The sequence below is a fragment of the Delphinapterus leucas genome, chromosome 2 (assembly GCF_059928025.1).
Source record: "Delphinapterus leucas isolate spDelLeu-1000000601 "Yukka" chromosome 2, BTC_Dleu_Yukka2, whole genome shotgun sequence".
Lineage (NCBI taxonomy): Eukaryota > Metazoa > Chordata > Mammalia > Artiodactyla > Monodontidae > Delphinapterus > Delphinapterus leucas.
Genome location: NC_143130.1, coordinates 99,455,612 through 99,476,967, shown reverse-complemented (window position 1 = coordinate 99,476,967; position 21,356 = coordinate 99,455,612). Strand labels below are relative to the sequence as shown.

Here is a 21,356-nt window from a genome sequence, read left to right as displayed (position 1 = left end):
TTCTATATCATTCCTTAACTATTTATCTCCTCTGTACTCTTTCTAGCCTTCTATTCCTGTCTTAAAACCCAGAGACTAAACCTAAATTTAATAATGCCCTGCACTCTAGTGCTCGGTCTGATCTTGGTGTAATAGACAGACGTTTTTTTTTTCTTTCATCACACCACCACCACCTCCCACCCCTGCTTTCCCCACCTTGGTGTCCATACGTTTGTTCTCTACATCTGTGTCTCTATTTCTGCCTTGTAAACCAGTTCATCTGTACCAGTTTTCTAGATCCCACATATATGCATTAATATACGATATTTGTTTTTCTTTCTGACTTACTTCACTCTGTATGACAGTCTCTAGGTCCATCCATGTCTCTACAAATGACCCAATTTCGTTCCTTGTTATGGCTGAGTAATATTCCATTGTATAAATGTACCACATTTTCTTTATCCATTCGTCTGTCGATGGGCATTTACACTGCTTCCATGACCTGGCTATTGTAAATAGTGCTGCAATGAACATTGGGGTGCATGTATCTGAATTATGGTTTTCTCTGGGTATATGTCCAGTAGTGGGATTGCTGGGTCATATGGTAATTCTATTTTTAGTTTTTTAAGGAACCTCCATACTGTTCTCCATAGTGGCTGTATCAATTTACATTCCTACCAACAGTGCAAGAGGGTTCCCTTTTCTTCACACCCTCTCCAGCATTCGTTGTTTGTAGATTTTCTGATGATGACCATTCTAACCGGTGTGAGGTGATACCTCACTGTAGTTTTGATTTGCATTTCTCTAATAATGATGTTGAGCAGCTTTTCATGTGCCTCTTGGCCATCTGTATGTCTTCTCTGGGACACTGTTGTTTTAATGTGCCCAGAATATCAGCATTCCTTTGGGAAAAATTTCCTTCCCAAATTCAGTCATGTGGTTCTAGAGAGAAATGCTCCATTCTTAAATTACTCCACCCCTGTGGCCATAGTTGATTGGTTCAAGCAGTAGCCATCTACCCCAATCTGAACCAACCAAAGTTCTTCCCTGGCAATTTTTTCACTGAACTTGAGGAAAAAAAATATTAAATCTCTAATGGTTAGAGATACAGGATTTGCAGTTGTTAGCGCCATATTCCCTGTCCAGGGAGGAAACAAATCTTCAGTGAAAGAAAATGATTAGCTGACAAGCAGAGAAGCAAGTCAGAGAAGAAGAAAGAGACAGAGACATATGCTGGTGTCTCCTGATGGTGTTCTGGTCCCTAATTTCAGATGTTTCCAAGGCCTACAGGTATCTTGTACTCCTTCTGTGCTTCAGTTATATGAAATACCTGTATTCCTTCAATAAGTTCTGTAAGATAGTTCATGTTGGATTTCTGTCATTGTCCTAATATTTTGAAAAATGAGGGAATTACATTTTGGGGTCTTATTCACTAAACACCTATTAATATAGCTCATTTTCATGTAAAATTTAAAATTACAGTACTACGTACTAGGTTCATACCTGCCTGTGTCTATTATGACAACATCCGGTAATTCTTTTGACACAGCCATTGCAACCAGATACCTCCATCTTGTATCTCCAAGATGCAATTATGCACCCTTTGGCAGTTTGCATTATTAATCTGGGAGGACGATACACTAACATTCAAGTCTATAACCTAACCCTAAACCCTAAATCCTAACCCTAACATTCTGATTATCTACTATTTTTGATTTATCTATTTTTATCTACTATAATGATATTTTGATAAAATTTTACATAAATGATTTCTTTCTACTAAGATTCCACTTTACAACAATATAGAGGATATGTATTAACTTTCATGTTGATAGAAACTGAGTCTCAGAAACGTTAAGAAACTCGCTAAGGGCAAAAAGTTCTAGCATTAGGACTAGACCTTATAATTCAATCAGGGTATTAGTCCCTTAACCTGGAAAGTCTATTTCGATTAAGGCAATCCCAGATTACTTTAACTTTTTGAGAAGTCACATGGCATTATAGGCTCATATTGAATTTAAAATCTAATAGCCTTTGGTATTTTTCATAAGATGGCAAGTACCCTAGTTTTTCTCCATCCAGAATATATATAAAGCAATATTATTACATTTCAGTGCAAGACATTTATTCGTACTGAAGTGCTGTCCAAGTTCTCTGCTCTTCCTTATTGATCTTCCTGAACTTTGCTTTTCATCTAATATACTTATTTCCATCAGTGTGTCTAACAAAAACATAGATTGTGTTTAAGTCTGATGAAAATGTCCAGAGCCACCCATAAGTGTTTACACCTGCAGAACGACATCCATCCATACCCATGTCTGTATGTATACACTTTGAGTATGATTACTAACCAGCTCTGAATCTATCTGGACCTATATGTAGCCTATGTTTGCCCATCCAACATTTACTGAGCATTTACTTTGTAGCAGAGCCGTCAGTACCCCCACCCACATACTCTCAGGCCCTCCTATTAGAGTGTATGCCCACCCAACTTCAACCTGCCTGAGGGCTTCCTTTGGAGCTCCTTCCCATCCCCACCTGTGCGCACAGCAGCCCAGACATGCTGGAGAAAACATGCTGGAGAATTAACACCTAGAAGCAGCCCTTAACCAATGACTGGAAGTGCTTGCCATATAAATACCCCAGCTCCTTTGCCTTCGGTAGGATAGTTCTGAAGTCTTCTACCTTGATTCTAGAGTAATAACCCACTTGACAATGCACCTTTTATAAGCCGCCTTCCCAGTTTTTTCCTAGGATCATTTCCCAAAGTAAACTATTTGTATTCAAATCCTTGTCTCAGGATGTGCTTCTGAGGAAACCTACCTCAGACAAACATTTAATTTTCACCCAAACTAAAATGACCTTTAAAACCTTTCACCATTATTATCTGTTTTGCAGATGAGAAAACTGCAGCAAAATAACTTGCCTAAGGCCAACATTTGGTAAATGGCAGAGTCAGGAGTGGATTCCAAAGACTACCATGCTGTGTGGCCTCCCCTGTAATCTGCTCACTGCCTTCTTGGGATTAGGCTCTACCACGACCGTGGCATTTCCCTAATCAAAAGTGTGTGTGTGTGTGTGTGTGTGTGTGGTGGGGTGGAGAGTATTACATTCTCTCAGTCACTTAACTCCAAGTCCTGCCTCTGATAGTAGGGTTGAAGATTAAAGTCTGCAGGTTTTTTTGTTTTGTTTTGGTCTTTCTGGATACCGGGAATGCAACATCTCAGTGCTGAAACAGGGAGTGGGCTGAATGTGATGTGGGATGTCAAGTACAGGACACAAATAAGGTATTTCAGTGCTGTGCAACCAAAGTACCCTATGTTTATTCTTGACTTCCCTCTTCCCTCTTTAAGACAGACATAGCACTCTATTTCATCACCCAAGAAAATTAGACTAGATTCCTTTGAATTTTCTGGAATTCTTAATCATCTATTTTTCTTAGGTTTGAGAATACTTTTCTTTTTAAGATCTCAATATGGAAAATTGTAAGCATATACCATAGTAGGCAAAAACAATGTAAGGGACCTCTATGGACCTATCTGGCTTCAACAATGATCAGAACATGGCCAATTCATCTATACTCCACTCACTTTTCCCTCCCATATTATTTAAAAGCAAATCCCAAACATGATATTTCATCAGTAACTATTTCAGTATGTATTTAAAAAAATAAGAACTCCTAAGAAAAAAAAACCCAATGTGTCATTAACATGCCTCAAATAAAATTGATAGTAATTCCTTAATATCATTAAATATCCATTCAGCATACAAATTTCCAAGTACATATAATTATATAATAATTACGAATATGTGTGTGTGTACACTTAGAAAAAAGGTTCACATGTTATGACTGGTTGAAATGTCCCTTAAATCTCTTTTAGTCCAGAGAATCCTCCTCTATCTTTCTTGCAATTTTCAGGGCACACTTTCTCAGTTAACTGAAGCTAAGTCCATCTCGGGCAGATGTTGGTGGTTGCTGACCAGATAACAGGACTCTAAGCCACTGAGGGCAGAGACAGTGGGGGAACCACAGGCACAATAATTGTGGGGAATAGGTCCTTCTGGGTTTATTTAAAGCAGTGCCAAACAGTCAGGTGGACCCCAGTCACCACACACTCAGCTCATCCTTGGCAATAACTGAAGACAAAGTCCAGCAGCCAGGAGTGTGGCAACTACAGCTGTCTTCTGGAAAGCAACACATCAGAAGCCTGAGTGACTCACTGTGTGTCTTGAACTACCTGGGAGTGGAGGGAAATGGTGAACCCACCAAAGGAGGTTTGGGTGGAGTAAATCTGGAACCCAGGATGCAAGTGAGCTGGGGAGGAAGAAGGGGGGAAGGGAGCATGAAAACATCCCTATGCACCTGGCATTAAATAAGTGAATGCAAAATTAACCAAAAGGATTAACTGCTCACCAGACTTAAGGATGCTCTGTAGGCTGTAACTACATTCTAACAAGATAGACTCATAAATCATAATGCTGGGACATTTCTTGGCTTCCTAAATGTCCTGGGTGCCTCCTTTAAATGGGGCTCTTCACAAGATGACAAAAACAAGTCCTGGGGAAACAGCGGTTCACAGACATCCGTGAAGGGAAGCCAGCCAAAGCTACCTTTGCTCCCCTACCCCAGAAATTCCCAAGTGACTTCATCCTTGACTGCCTTACTACTCCGGTTATTCCACTCTCTCCTTCACTCTAAAACTGCCCATCTCTGCTTCCCCTCCCCCCTCAAGAACAGTACCTCTGGTCCCTACTCCCTTTGTTCATTTCAACTAATTGCTGGTGTCCCTCTAATCCAAGCTCCATCCTGGCAGCATCTTCAGCCTGAATATTTTGATAAGAACCTCAGCAGTCTCCCCAGGGCCCCTGACCCTTTGGTTTTGGAAAAAACCAAAGCAGACAACATGTCCTCCCTCACACCACTGCCCACCATCTCCGCAGAAGAATCACAGACGTACCAAATTGTAGCATCTTTGTGCTTCTGCTATGTATCTTTCCCGGTTGCTACTTCTTAAGATTCTCTTAGAAAGTTAACAGAGACACAAGATTTTTCCACTGTTTCTGTTTCCCTTCAGCAAAACCCTGCTGATTTTCCCTATACATAAAAGAAAAAAAAAAAAAGCTCACCTCTAGGCTTTTAAGTTAACGGGAGCATTTTTTGTTTCTTTCATTTATTACAACTATAATCAGTCATGTTTATCATAATTCACATTTAGCATTGGAAAGAAATGAGTAACTACTTTTCTTTTCTTGTAATGTTTTTAAGTCCTCATTAGAATCATTTTAGTTGCCAAGCAACCTTCACTTTTATGCCTCATATGTGAAGAGATTATGCCAGAATTATTTTTTAAAATCAATTTTAGGATGGAATAGCAACTTTGTGTGCTAGCACACCTCTTTATAAATGCTAATACTGATTTTAAGATCACAATTGTTTAAAATGTGAATTATGAAAAGCAAAGAGGTAATTGTCGTCAATCTACCATATAAAAGTTAATATGATTGCAGTACATAAACATGCATAGAAGAGAATCTAGTATACCCAACTGTGTCGACAGTGCTTATCTTGCTTTTGGTGGTAGAATGGATGAATGCAATTTTCTTCTTTTTGCTAGTCTGTATTGTCTAAGCTTTCTATAGTGAACATAAATAATTTAAAAAGTTATTAAAATGTTAGCAATTATACTCCAATAAAGATGTTTAAAAAAAAGTTATTAAAATTTTAAAAGTAAGACAGGAGAGCTGAGTTATAATTAGATCTTTGTAAATACAAATATGAGAAGATGGATGTTAGCTGAACTTATTGTGGTAATCATTTCATAATATATGTCAATCAAACCATTATGCTGTACACCTTAAACTTATACAGCGATGTATGTCAATTATGTCTCAAAAAAAAACTGGAAAAAAAGTAAGTATGTGAGCTGAGTTATAGTTAGATCTTTGTAAATACAAGAACTTATAAAGTAGTGGGAATTAAATGAGAATATGTATATAAAAATATTAATATAAACACTGTGTTGTTCATAGTAAATACTCAAAAGGTAACTATTACTAGAAAAAATTTTAAGGTCTACGTACGTGGTATATTTTATGTTATGTACATTTTACCACAGTAAAAAAGTCTATGTAAGTACAATATAGATTCAGTCTATACTAATAATTTAGGGAAAAATTCTATTTAAATTTGGTTGGTCTTTTAAGTCTTCACCCTAAGGATACTGGCTCTTCTAATAATCAAAAGTACTTGCTTTAAAAAAAGACAAACTCCCAAAGGACTTACAAGTTCACAGTCAACATCATGATTGAGACCCCATTACGCCTTCTCCCAGACATTTTCAGTCTCAGAAATCATTTCAGGAGTCTGACAGTGAGGGGAAATTGAGGCTCTGAGTTACAAAGTGACAGTCCAAGTGCTCTGGGTTTAAGCCAATGACAACCTCAAAAACAAGACTGAAGGCTTCTTTTTTTTTTCAGCAAAAACTGTTGACAAAGTTTTTCTGATCATCCACAATAGTGGAATATGGAATTATATCATACAATAGATTTAATAAAACTTTTATTAAAATGACGATGGAATAGTCACAAAGTCTTTGGAATAGGGATTCTTTTTTCAAGTTCAGAGTTAATAAAGGAAAAGATAAAGAAAACATGAAAAATTTAACTACATAAAAATGTAATATTTCATTAATGTCCCCAAAACAACATAAAAACTGAAATGTGAGGAAAAAAAATGCCTGTAGCAAATGCCAATCAAAGAGTTAACAGGCTTTTTTTTTTTTTTAACCATAAAAAGCTTTCATAACCTCTAATAATAAAAACATTAAACAAGTGATAAATAGGCAAAGATATGGACAGCTCACAAAGTTAGAAATATAGTTAGCAAACAAACTTATGAAAACACACTCAACAAAAGCTTGGTTTTATGTATCAATAGTGCCTGTTACCAGATAGAAATGAAGGCAAACGATTAAACAGATGGAATCAGAAACGAAGAGAGACAGCATATAATGTTAGCATTTATGAAGAACAGAAGTCACAAAATTGAGGTTTAGTTGATCAGAAATAAGGGAAAGTTTCATCAGGGAGAATTTTTAGAGGAGGTAAATTAAAAAAACAAAAACACAGAATAACTTCGACTCCAAAATGGGAATCTCTCAGTCTTAAATTTCCACTGTGACATTTTTTTTCTTTTTACTGTTACGTAAGTTTCAGGTGTACAACACTATAATTCAATATTTGTATATACACTACACAGTGATCACCCCCAAAAGTCTACTTACCATCTGTCACCATACAATTGACCCTCTTCACACCTTTCACCCACCCCCCCAGCCCCCTTCCCCTCTTGTGACCACAGATCTGACACTTCAAAAAAATTTCTCCACTTCACTGATATGTGACTCCTTATCTGTAAGAGATATGGCTCCTTTTCTTTGAAGAACACATGGAGAGTTGTTTATAAGATACTTAGATGAAAGTAGCAAAACAATGGCAAATAATACTTTCTCCTAAACAGGTAACACAAAGTAAAATTTCCAGTTTTCGGCTTCCCGCCTTTGCCCTTTGCCGTGTAAGCATCCTCTATAGCTGGGGGAAGGTGCTGGTAAAGGCTTAACGATGGCCTCTCCAGGGGTGGGGTCGAGACAAACCCGATTGGTAGCGTTTGCCCATTTCCCTGGAATAAATACTCCCAACACAGGGAACGTCAAGCTCCTGGCGTGACTTTCACGGACCACGGAGCTGGGAAGAGACGCAGCTATCTCCACACCACTATGTGTATATGTATGATATGTATGTGCTATACGTGTATAGCATATCATTATATAGCATTTGTGCCATGCAGACACAATGGCCATCTCAAGAAGATGGATGACAGTAAAATGTGGTAATACACTAGGAAATGATGAGTTTTGAGGGTTTATTTTTATTTTTAATATAACTGTAAGTTTATATAATTTAATCTTTATTGATGCCCGTATTTAGCAACTGGCCTGCTAAACTCCTGATAACGTAACAACCTGCTCTCACAGAGAAAGACTTTCAAGATTGTGACAGCATCCCGTCAAGTGTGGTGCCCTGTGCATCTGCGTAGGACGTGCGTAGCTGACCCTGCTTCTTCTCTCGCTCTTTCCCTGCTGTCTTCCTCATAACCACTCTAGGACAACCCCAACTAGCTGGTGGCCCAAACTACCTGCAGACCAAGGCACCAAGTCCAGCAGCTGTAACAGCTCCAGGCAGAAGCAGGCAGGTCCTACCAACAGGAGGTGGGCCAGGGGTGGGTCTGCACTTCAGATAGCCTTCCCTGGTGATCTCAACCACAGCCAACAAGTGAACACACCATTTTTGCTTTCACGTTATTTCCTAATGCGTTTCCATCACGGACTTAACAACCGTCATGTCAATATAGGGCCTTAAAAAGTCTGCTGCAAAAGCAGCACTTTTGAAGAAGTGCTCAGAGGAGCACCTCTCCAGTTCCCTCAGCTAAGCCACTACTTCTGGGTCTCTGACCCATGGGGAACTGGCATACACTAGGGAGCCAGGCCCCCAGCACCACAGGAAACAGGTCTGAGTGTGGCTTAAAGGTGGAAATGCACATTGGGAATGCTGCCTTTGAGTGCAAGGAACCAAATCATAGTAATAATAGACCACCGCTTTCTGTTTATTTCCACGGCCAAAAGACTGACAGGCGGGAAGTTTTCAAAAGAGTTCCTGCATTTGAAAAGGGATAGAAATACAGGAAAATCTGGGCTTCCCTGGTGGCACAGTGGTTGAGAGTCCGCGTGCTGATGCGGGGGATGCGGGTTCGTGCCCCGGTCCGGGAAGATCCCACATGCCGCAGAGCGGCTGGGCCCGTGAGCCATGGCCGCTGAGCCTGCGCGTCTGGAGCCTGTGCGACACAATGGGAGAGGCCACAACAGTGAGAGGCCCGCGTACCGCAAAAAAAAAAAAAAAAAGAAAGAAATACAGGAAAATCTGACAGAAGTGGGAGCAGAGTTGCAAATCTGCTCAAAGGCAGGCCTCTCTCTAGTTAGATCTGGACTGATCGCTTTAGAGATGGCCAGGACACTGGCTTCGCCTCGTGACTGTCTAGTTCACATAGTTGAAAACCTATTTGCTCTATCGTTTTTCAGAGGATTTGTATTCTTTAAGTTTTCCGTGTTTCCCTAGAAAGCCTGAGAAAATGCTCTGGGATGTCCAAGAAGCAAGTGTGCTACAGGATGGTGTTTCTCAAAATCAGTTTGTGGGGTCACCTCCTTCAAAACCACGGCTGAATGAAAAGCTCTGGAGTTGACCCTCAGGAACCTGGAAGTTGAACACACCCCGCAATGATGACTATTCATGCTGAAGCTGGAGAACCTCTGGTAGAGTGGAGAGAACAGGAGTGTCAGAGTTCAGATCTCAGCGGCTCTCCCACTAATGAGTTTGGCCACTTTCCACAGGTTACTAACATTCCTGAGCTTCAATTACCTGTTAATTAAAAGAGCAAAATAACATCCACCTCACAGAGTTGTTGTGAAGATGAATGGGGCCAATTCAGGTAAAGGCCCAGCCTGCCAGGCCTAAGAAAGGAGGAGATGGGAAATTCCCTCTAGTCACTGTACCTCACACCTGGAGAGGGCAGACATGCCAGCCTATCAAAGATGCAGCAAGGAGGCTCCTTGCCAATATACAGCATCCCAATCAGAGAATACGAATTCACTCCAGAGGGCTAAGAACAGCCATGCCCGGGAGCTGCTCTGATGCCCAGGAGCCTCAGGACGTGGGTGCCCAAAGGACCATCCTATACATATGAAATCTTGCAACCGTGACTCCCAGAGATGGGAGATTCCACTGAGGAGGCTGCTGGGACAGCTGTGGTCTTCTTCCCAAAGAGCCTGTCTTCACAATGGCCAGCTTTCCTGACCCTACACTTGGCTTTGTTCCTTGGAGTTGCTGGTTCCTGGGTCCGGCCGTCCTTCAACATCATGGCCCTTGGCGCCTGGTCTTGTGCTTTTGTTGCCTCTGGGCACTCGGCTTTGGTGCACAGACTAAGTTGCAGAGGGGTGAGGAACACTGAATCTTCCCTCTGCCACGGAGGGAACAACAGTCCCAACGAGTGTGTGTTTGCCTTTTTTGGATCTAACTTTAAAAATAGATGTAGTGTTTTACCCTTAATAAGCTGAGGTCTATACAATGCTTTTAACATCCAACTGCAGGAAATACATCTATTAGTGGTACGGGAAATATACCTATTAGTCTGGAGGTTTCTTTCGTTTGGGAGATACAATGCACACACTAATTTAAATTAATTCAGAATTTGTTTGAGAATTCCAAGCAGATGTCTGGTATATAGATGGGGTCCAATAAATGTTTCCTACATTGAATGGAGTTTAATTTCTAATCTGGGGGACACCAGGCCTGCAGACTGTGGGCACAGAGTGCAGACTTGTCCTGTGGGGCATGCAGGTCCCCCCGAGTGAAGGGAGCTTGCCCTAGGAGAAGGACCTAAGCATGGCCCAGCTCAGCTTTCCAGAGGCTTCTGGGAGCGTGTTTTCTCTTTAGACTGGGCTGGGGGGCTGGGGGCATGAGGCAAGTTGTTTCAGTTCACACAGGCTCCACTTATCGTCTCCTCTGCCCATAGAGACACTAATACCTGACCTATTTCAGAGTTGTTTTGAGTTTCAAAGAAAATCGGTACATATAGCCCTCCAAGGAAGAAATAAACAACACACCATAAATAAGACACTAGCTAAGCTGTGTTTCCTTTCTCGCTGTCGGGTAAGACAAAGATGTTGAGTTTCTTCCCACACTCGACCTGGGAGCAGGAGAGCTGCTTGCTGAGGGTCCCTTGCTGGGACATGTTTGCAGTTTACTTTCTGAGGCTGTCAGAAGTTGTCTTGCATTCAGAGGGGGCCAGAATTGGGACATCTGAAGCCTTCCATTCGGCCCTCAGAGCTGGCAGCCCTCTTACAAGTGATAACATTATAAAAAGCCCAGATGATCTCATAGGTCTTTCCTACCTCTGAAACAGATGGTGTGATTCACATACATTTGACATAAACGTACCAGCGTTGTGATGACTTGCCTCATTATGCTCAGTGGAAGAGTTATTAATAAGCAATGATATGGGGACAATGTAAAGCATGACCTCTGATTAAAACAGAAGGTGGGAGTGGGTTGTTTCATGGTGAAAGCAACACACTATGACTCAAGGCTCTGAATTTCTAATCAGAGATCTGTAACCTTGTATGTGGCATCGGGAGGCTTGCTAGAGGCCTTAATTTGTACGTGCCGGCCACCCATGCCTAACAGCCTTGTAATAAGTCCTTCCTCTGAAATTAATGGTTAATAATACTAAAGAGAGAGCCATCAGTAAAGACTGCCAAATGCCCAGGATGCCTTAGACAGTAGTCAGACTATTAGCTGGAGCTGCTAGAAAAATGCAAATCCCACACTGCTTTTCCCCTTCCGGTCAACCATCTACCCAGGCCAGTGCTATCCCATGGACTTTCTGCAAAGAAGGGAATATTTTCTACTTGCTCTGTCCAGCAGCAGGCATCACTTGTGGCTATTGAGCACTTGAGCTATGGCTGGTGAAGCTTAGGAACTAAATTTTACATTTGATTTAATTTTAATTAATTAAAATGTCTACATAAATAGCCACAGGTGGGTAGTGGCTGCCATACTGGACAGCACAGCTGTAGCCAGTTCAAACCTCTTCAAGGAATCTGCATCAAGGTGAGGTTGAGACAGTAGTAAAAAGTAAATGGACTAATTAGTCAGTCTTTGTGTTCAAAAGAGGTTTTATTTCCTCCCTTTTTTTTTTTTCAAGTTGTTGGGAGGAGTGGCTGAAACCTGAGTCTGAAGGGAGAGATGACCCCCCCACCGCCCCACTCCCCCTGATAAAAAAAACTTTCCCCACACTTTGGTAGTGCTATTTCCCTCTCTTTCCATGGGTATTCAAATGAGAAGACTTCTAAACTCATGAACAAAAAACTAAGCTAGATTGTTTTACTCTAAAGCAAAAACTCTTCTATACTAACCAGAGAAAATAACCAGTAAGGTAAGTTTCAAGAGAAGCATCAGCCTCGCGTTACTATTCTCGGATCCTCTCTGAGGAGACCTTCCAGAAGCACAAGCAATGTCCTACCGTGGATGGCTGCCTGTCACGATCCAGCTTTGGCTCCCCGGCCCCCAGCTCTAGCTCCACACCCCTGCCCCACTAGACACGTCCACTGATAACCAGAGTCCAATTCACAGACAAAAGTGTCATCTCCCATTCCCTCCAGACATAGGGTGTCTTTTCTTTTTTGCCTCTTTCATGTAAATTCTGTGGCAGGAAACCCTGCAGGACCTCAGGTGCAAAACCTTGCCTCTGATGGCTCCTTGCTGTCTTCTGGCAGCATTCCCACGCCCTGCACGAGAGGGGTTTGAACAGACCGTGGCTGCTCTCCCTAGTCTACGCCCTCACCCTTGGTGTGAACTCACTCAGAGTCTACATGGTTTAAAGAATTCATTCTTCCTGCACACCTTACCTTATCATTGCCCTGGCTTTGGTACATTTTTTCTTTCCCCGAACGGTGCATTCCTCAGGTATTCTAAGCTTAAATAATGGAATAGAGGTTCGGTCACTGTAATTCTCTCATGCAATGCCCAGCCGAGTGTCAGATGCAATCAGGGGCTTAATTAGGGGCTATTGATACGTCATGATAATGGATAAAAGACTGTTAGACTCAATGGCTTTTTTTAAAAATAGCTTTGGGATTTTAAGGTACTTTTCAGTTCAACATAATTCAGGAAACAGCATCTTTAGCCCTGCTAGGATTCACTGAGGGGAGTGGGTCAGGCTTGGTCATTTTTTATTTTGCAGGACCTCAGAATCGGTCATGTATTTTTCAGGTTGACGTCATGATGATTTGAAGGTTAGGGCAACAGCCTTGAACTGAGCGGGCAGCTAAATGACTGGCAGGGGAGGAAGAAAGATAGCATGATAAAAATATTGTTGGACCTTGTTTCCTCAACAGTGAAATGGAAAGAGAATAAAAATGCTTATTCATGAAATAGTCACAGTGCCCTGCTAAAGACCAGTAAATAAGACTATCACGACTGTATGAGGAATTTTGCAGCTTATCAAGTTGGGAACCAGGTGAAAGTAAAGTGCATGATGAATAATGGCTCATTACAGCCATGCTTCCACCCATCCCCCCATCTTCTAGCTTATCTCCTTGCATGGATATTTTCCAGAGATTATTTTGAAATAGAAAACCATTCATTCTGCTCCCAAATTCATCCCAGCTGAAAGACTAAAGTGTAACTAAATAGAAATTTAATTAAAATTTAATGCTAAACTAGTAAAAATACTCCCTCTTTTCCAAGTTAAAAAATCTATAATAAACAATAAAGCAGTGATTCTCAAAGTGAGGTTCTTGGATCAGCTGCAGCAGCATCACCTGGGAAAATGATAGAAATGTAAATTCTTGGGCCCTACCCCAGACCTGCTAGAGCAGCCAGCCTGCGTGTGGGACCCAGCAATCTGTTTTACAAAAACCTCTGTGTGATTTTGCAGGAACATTTGAGAACCGCTGCTTTAAACCAAATGGTGGAATCACCAAAACTATTCTTTTTTTTTTAACATCTTTATTGGAGTATAATTGTTTTACAATGGTGTGTTAACTTCTGCTGTATAACAAAGTGAATCAGCTATACACATACATATATCCCCCACCGAAACTATTCAATGTTTTGCTAAATTGTACTAAATGAGAATCTCCAAAACGTCAATTTTTTCTGAATTCTACAAATAAGGTTTGACTGAGCACTAAACAGGTCCAGCCAATGAATAATCCCTAGCTCTGAGCTCTAACAGTCCTGCACGTTTTGCTACCTGGGATCTGATCAAGCCTCCCCTATACTCCCTGGGAGGCACCAGGGCAGGGCCGGCTGGTGGTGCTTCCGTGCTGAGACACACATGCTCATCTGCTTCCCGGGGGGAGATGGAGGGGCTTCTAAAGGGGCAAGGAGGGGGATCGGTGATACTGAAACTCCATGAATCTTCCATCATTTCTTTTTGGGAACGGGAACAAACACTTAGTACTTCTCAATCACTACTTCACATATAACAATCAAAAGAAAGAAAGTGCCTACAAAATTAAAAAAAAAAAAAAGGGCATCTTTGTTGATGATCGCTTGTCAGCTGCACTAAGTTGCTCATCCCTCACTGTGAGTACGGGTGATGACAGGGTGCACGCCTAGATAACTCCCTGCCCATGTGTCTGCTCATTTTACAGATCCTCAATCCTCAATCACACTGCTCATTTGCCAGTACCTTTCAGGCACAGACATCTGGCTTTGCCTGGTCCTTTCCTATTGCTCCACAACCACCCTCAAGATTGTGAGGGGAATTATTAACACTTTATTGTCCAAATGATCCAAAGGCTTTCGAATTTCTATTTGATAACAGCGTTTGCTCATGCAACCTAGTCTTTGTGTGCCCCAAGAACACAAGGACAGAAAAGCACCAGATGTACCACTGCATTTTATCATATTTTTCATCACAAGAAAAACCTCCATCCTGAGAAAATTGGAAATGCAAACTCTCCTCAGTAACTTTTCTTGCTTTAAATCGCACTTCTCATCACGACCTATTACACCCACATAGTCATGTGCCATAGGCACTGCACAGTCTCCAACATTTCAAAGGCTCAAGAGCTATTTTTAAACCCCAAATGCAATCTAGGTTGCTATTCTATAACGCACTTTTTAAGGAAGAACAAAGTAAGAGAGCGATTTTTATGCATGTGGGCAGTTCGCCAACTCACCGAAAGATTGAACACAGCTGTCGATGAGATCGTCCAGGCTGGCTCCTTTGGCTAAATGTCCCAGAGACACCATCATTCGGAACTGGGTGATCTGGGCCAGGCTGGGATGGGAGGGGAGGGGACTGCTGGAGGGCTTCCCCTCTAGTCTTGCTTTAGGGGCTGCTCTGCAGCCATGAGAAGGTTTCCTGGGGAAAGAGAAAAGGCAGGGAGAGTAGAGCAGCCAGGGGACGACCACACTGACAGCTCTGCGCTCTGCAGGCAGATTGAAGAGGAAAGGAGTAGAGATAAAACAATTAATCCCAGGAGTTGGGCTGATAAGACATACCCCTCCCACTTGGTAAAGGCACCAAATGGACTGGTTAGCTGTTAAAGAGACATCTCTCACACTAATAGCAAGGTGAGACTTCAGGTTGCAAACAGGGCTCCTCAGCCTGGGGTTAGGATTGCTTTGGCCTGCTTTCTCCAGCTCCTGAAAGGAAGAGGCAGGCGCAAGACTATTCTTGGCAGTTTTTAGCTCCTAGCAATACATTTTTATTTTAGCCCTGAGACCACTGACTTGGGTCTTAAGATTTAAGTTTGGTCTCATCTTCAGCTAAATTCATTCGTCTTGAGCAACACCAGAGTTACTGTAGAAAGTCAGGTGGCCTCAGAAACATCTTTAAGGATTTCGGGGGAGAAGGCAAAGACCGGGGACCCGTGTGCAGGGGGTGAGAGTTATGGCGGTGGTGTTTAGATGTTAGTCTAGCCCTTTTTCACAAATCTTGGTTGGTTCTAAGATTCTGTTTTTCATTACTGATAATCATTCTGAGTCATTTTTATCATTAAACATTATTCTATCAAGTCCTTACTGATTATGAGAGCTTTATTCCAGAAGTGAATACAAAAAGACAAGTCTGAATCTGGAAGTGGCTTTAGAGACCAAGAGGTCACCTTCCTCCACTTTCACTTAGCTTTATCTTTGGTCATGACCTCAACAATATAAGTCAAGTTGTTTGCAAAATGATATCAGTAGGTTAATTCAGCATTTTATTTTTCCTTCCATTAAAAAAATAAACATAACATACAGAGACATATCTATCATCTTTGAAGGTTTACTAGTGATACGTGTTGTTGCTGATAACTCCTTTGAGTATATTCTCCTCTCCTTACTGTGGCTTTGGCTATTTCATGTTTATTACCAAAGAGAAGACGAAGAAAAGAAATATATCGGAGATCCATAACTTTAACTAACCACTATATATTTGATAAACACATGATGGCATTAATTAATCAATAAGTACTTATCCTATGAGCAACACATGTGTGACAGGCCAGAGAGGACCAGTGAGATAGTCTGTGAAGGTACTTTGCAAACTGTACAACATACTCATTATATGTTAGTTGCTGTAGTATGAAGGTGATCTGGAAGTTCCTTAATACAAAAATCTAGTTGGAGAATCAGAACCAGACCAAGAAAACATAACTCTATAAATCTTAAATAACTGTCCTGTGAGTGTCAAGGGCAAGAGGTGTGATGTTCTCAGAGGAGGGAAAACCAGTTCTAGGTGGAGTGTTGAGGAAAGCTTCTCGATAAGATGTAACCTCACCCAGAAGGGGTTTAAGAAGCACTCAGATCAAAATAAAATGCTGGGGCTTCCCTGGTGGCGCAGTGGTTGAGAGTCCGCCTGCCGATGCAGAGGACACGGGTTCGTGCCCCGGGTTCAGGAAGATCCCACATGCCGCGGAGCGGCTGGGCCCGTGAGCCATGGCCACTGAGCCTGCGCGTCCGGAGCCTGTGCTCCGCAATGGGAGAGGCCACAACAGTGAGAGGCCCGCATACTGCAAAAAGAAACAAAAATAAAATGCTGGGGCACACATGGATTTTGGGAAACCACCCTGTTAAAAAGACAGTGGGACCACTCAGTACAAAGCCAGACTCGTGAAGGGAACACCCTGACCTTCGAGCTCCCTTTCAAAGTAGCTCCAGAATGCTGGTCTGGCATTGGCTGCTGCCACCTGTTCCAACCTAGGATGGGCTCAGTGAAATCCAATCAGAAACTGGCGCTTGGGAATCTGCTAAGCCAAGGCAGTGATTTCTGAAAGATCAGGTTGGTGTTACAGGACTTGATCAAGTTTCTGGCCATTACTGATTTTTACCCAGGCCCTGTGATAGCCCCAAGATCCGATCAGTATCTGAAAATGAAAGAAAATAATGGCCACTCTGAATTGAGTACCTTTGATATGGCAGGCTCTGGGCTAGGGATTTACATGGTCTTCAAAGCTTACAGCCCAGAGAGATGTTATCTCCATTTCACGATGCTGAAACTGAGTCTAAAAGAGGCTGAATGACATAGACAAGGTTGTAGAACTCATATGTACTTGATCTGGGATTTGTACTTGGCACCTCTCTGGTTTGGTTTAATAAATATTTACTGTGCCTGGGACTATGCACCTTTTACTACATCAGAATTAGCAAGAGGAACTGAAAGGGTCAATTCAACTTAAGACAAAAGTAAAAACCTCCAAAAGCATAGCTGATAACATAAAGGCTGAATCTTGGGTCCTACTTCTTTTTCAGGTCCCCCAAAGTCCTCAGACCCCAGAGCTGGATGGCCCCTCCATGGTCATTCTCCAAGCCCTTCACCCATACATGTGGAGGTCTGGGCTCGGAAGGGCAATGTGACTGGGTGCCAGTGCAGAGCCAGGCAGAAGCCAAGCCTCCTGTGTCCATGCCATGCTCCCTTCCCTCCACAGAAACAGTGATGACTCTCTAAACCTGGCACTTGTTGTCCAGTGTTGGGATAAGTCAGCTTTTGGCCTTAGCTGCTGCCTCTTCACCATTAAGACCTCTACCCAAGGCAGACTTGGGAAAGATGAAAACAAAGTCCTTCTCGTTAGAAGCCTCTTTTTCTCTTAGGCCTTCCATATTACTTCTCCTTAGCCCCAAGAGAAGAGGCCACGGCAACTGGAGGCTGTCTCCACACACAGCTCTTCCCACTGGGGCCGGGATGTGGGTGTCTACCTCTGTCTCTCATCTGGCCAGTCCAGGGAAAATTCCATTTTCTCCCTCAGTTGGTAGCATCAACAATTCAGGACTCCAAAAACTGCCCTGGCTCTAATTCTGGCAATGTTTCCTAGTGTCACCTGTAGGGGAAACCACTTTGGTGCAGGAGGTGATTCTCAGAGGTAGATGCTTTTATCAGAACTAGGAGGGACTGGTAAAATACAAGCAGAAAGAATGAACTTGAAGGGAGTATTTAGGGGACAGGGAAGGGAGGGTGAGATGCAGTCGGGGGGAGGCCGCTGAGACTCAGAGGGCTTGGGCAGGAGAAACCAGGGAGAAGAGAAACTGCTAAAACCCAAATGGCATCCTGAGAGGTCAGGAAGATGGGGGTTATGTGTACCATAAACTAGGAAACTGGGCAATTTTGCTGTGGAAGTCTCTTGACTGACTGCTATGTGACAAACCTTCAAAGTGTTCTCTTCTGATGAAATGGCTGTAGATAAGGATTTATAAAATGCTTTATTTTAGACATAGAATGCATTCGCCTCTAAGTCTGCAAAGGCATATGTATTTTTAAAGCAAAGTAGGCAAATGTCTCCTCACCAGCTCCCTCAAGTATTAAAAAAAAAGAAAGAAAGAAAGAAAGAAAAAGCGCCCTAGAGAAACAACTTGAAAGTGTTTCCTGAGGCTAAAACTGGCTAAGGCCCCATCCAGTTTGCTGAAGGAGACTGTCAAAACTCTGAAGTGGTTCAGGTGCAATCCACTCCAGCCTCAGGTATCTCAGTGGAGGTCACAATTTCGGGTTGAACTTTTCATGAAATTCAGCCCAGAAGAGTAAGGGATGAAATGGACAAGGAGAACGAACGGAAGCTTCCACAACTTTCTTTGCAGTGGAAGATGGCTTTGATTGGCGTCTAGCGAGGATTTCTTCCAGTCCTGTCCTCTCCCCATTCCCATAATACAGACACAGTTGAATGTACTGAAGCTCCTCCTCTCAGTCCGGTGCAAGGCAAAGCGCTGGACCTTCAAGGTACAGGACGGGGTGGGGGAGGGCATAAAGGACCAAGAACTTTTAGATCCGTAAGGTCCAGCAGGGCAACACTTCCTGCCTCGACTGGGCACGGCCAGGAGCAACAGTGTCTGCGTGGGTGGAGGTGGAAAGAGCACAGCTTTCCCGGCCCTATGCTGAGCCCAGGCTGTCGCCAGGCAGTTGTCTAGTTCTGGCCCTTTGGGGGACAAACTCAAAGTTGCCCGGCCCCTCCAGGCCTCCTTCTCCTGCCAATAGCTTTTTCACTCACGGTCACTTTTCCTTCTTCTTCTGTCACCCCCAAGACACTCCTAAAACATGTCTCTAGGATCACGGTGGGTGGAGGGGAGTGCAGGTTTCCACCCAGGTGGTTATGTGGCTCACTGACCCCTGGCAAAGGCAGTTAGTTGGCCTTCTGGGGCCGCCAGGTGGCGCTGCCGGAGCTGCGGCAGATGCAGGGGGCGCGTAAAGTCCGCGAGTGGGAGTTCCAGGGGCCCGGCGCCGGGGGACCAGGTCGCTAAGCGCGATTCCGGGGCTCGCCGGGCCAACTCTGGCCGCGCGGCCGCACAACCCGACTCCCTCCCCAGTCCATCGGGCGAGACGCGCAGGGCGCTCCGGGTTCGTCCGTCCCTCGAGCCCGTCTCCCCCGACTTCGGCCGACACTTCGGCCGAGACCCCGACCGGCTGCCGCCGTCCGCACCCCGGGCCCGCAACTTCCCGGAGGAGGCGGCGCCGTGCCGGCCCCCCACCCCACTTCCCATCCCGGCGAGGTCCTGGGGCCGCGCACGCTGTGGCCCCCGCCCCAAGAAAGGAAACGGGCGCCCCTACTCACCGCGGAGCTTCTCTCGCTTTGCCCAGGGTGCCCATGGCCGCGGCCACACTCCAGGAGCCGCCTCACCCAGCGCGGCGGGACAGGCTCGGCGGGGTGCGGCGCATCGCCACCACCCCCTGCCGGGCCCCTCCGCCCCGGCCTCCTCTCCCAGGACGCCCGACCGCGGCGAACCCGCAGGCACAAACTTTGTGTGAGCGCGCCCCCTCGTCCTCCTCCTTGCGCGCGCGCGCGCACACACACACCCGCTCCAACCACCTGACAAGCGCTGATGTTATCGCCGAGGAAATGTGTGGCGCTGTTCAGCTCTTCCCCGAAAACTGCCCCCATTACTCGGTAGTCCCCGGAGGCCTGCGCCTCCCTCCAATCTCGCCTTTTACCCCTGGCGGCTGCTTCTCCCGGCCCGAGGCTGAAGTCGGAAGCGGAGCTGGAAGGGCGGGGAGGCTCCAGGTGCCCTCGACATCACCAAACCAGCGCCAGGAGAGGGGTTGGGAGCCGGGGGAAACCGGCTTCACCTGGTGGCTCTCGGGGCAACGCCCCCTCCCCCGCCCCCACCTTCCCGAATTTCAGCCCAGTTTCCCGAAGACCCCTCGTCCCCTCGCAGGCCTCTCTGGTATATATCAGAGCGTAGAGTTGGGGGTGGGGTAAAGAGCGAACGCACGGTTGTGGGTCCGCCTTAGCCTGTGCCTTTGGGTGTCTTCTTGGTAGCAATTAACAAGACTGGTCTGGAGATACGTGCTCGGCACCCTGCGGGAGGCAGCGAGTGTGCAGGTGCGCTGCAGGTCAGGCGGGACACGGCTGCTTGGCGTCTGTGGATGTGGGAGAGAGGGGGTCAGGGCTGGGGAGGACTTTCTGACGGCAGATCTGGTCAGAAATGGCTGCCTACCCCTGCTTGCCGAAAAGATAGTGATGACAGCAATAGCTAATGTTGACTAAGTGCCTTGTGCTAAGTGCTTTCTGTACATTCCTCATGTACGCCGTCTCCCCCAAATACCAAGAGGTCACTGTCTTAAAGATGAAAAAAACGAAGGGTTAGAGAATAATATGCTTCCTATCACACAACTAGTACACAGCAGAGAGAACCACGACCTGGGCTGAGATCTGGCTGACTCCCTGTAATCGCTGTGGGATTGTCCTAATAACATACCCATTATCAGTGTCACATGCCCTAACTCTAGTCACATTAATAAGTCCCTTCCCAGCCATAATATTCTGGACCTTAAAGCCTCATATGTATGTGCCACCTTATCCTAAACACAACAAACAAACAGTTCAAGATAGCTTACAAAGATGTGTAACTCACAAAAAGAAGTGTATGAAATGAAATGAAAAGTGAAAATTAAAGTACATAAAATGGAGCCAGAAATGAATTTTTTTTTTAATGCATCCCATGGAGTCCAAAACACTTGCTACAAGTGGGACCAAAGATTTGTCTCCTGGATTTCTAGCAGTCATGTTCAAAAGGGAAGCCTTGTCTAAAATTCAATTTCTGTCACATGCAAGACAAAAAAAAAAAAAAATTTCTCAAGAGAAGATCAACTCTTTTGATCCTGAGCAGTAAGAAATTTCTCCAGAGAATCCTCATGAACATTGTGTAATAGAACCAAGTCCTCAGTCACAGCCATACACATAGAAGGAACATTTGGATATTTAATAAATATTAAATTATGACTCTTCCAGAATTACACTGTATATGCATATGTATACATGCCAAATGGATAAACACGTACCTTTATA

At 44.0% G+C, this 21,356-nt stretch overlaps 1 protein-coding gene across 6 annotated transcripts in view; it reads right to left on the bottom strand.

Annotated features, from left to right (window-relative positions):
• The window catches only part of RASGRP1 (RAS guanyl releasing protein 1), an 86,918-nt gene extending 67,073 nt beyond the window's left edge, over window positions 1–19,845 (bottom strand). For 2 of the 6 annotated variants that reach the window (XR_016392132.1, XM_089907387.1), the window contains exons 1-2: window positions 19,623–19,845; window positions 14,781–14,965 (exon numbers count right to left, since the gene is read on the bottom strand). Coding sequence is in view for 5 of the 6 variants with exons in the window: in XM_089907387.1 (XP_089763513.1) it covers window positions 14,781–14,965; window positions 19,623–19,657 (220 nt within the window). In the remaining variant the exon portion in view is untranslated. The remainder of the gene's footprint in view (window positions 1–14,780; window positions 14,966–19,622) is intronic. The other 4 variants (XM_022587508.3, XM_022587509.3, XM_089907388.1 and 1 more) reach the window with 3 other exon arrangements.
• Window positions 19,846–21,356: the final 1,511 nt, after the last annotated feature.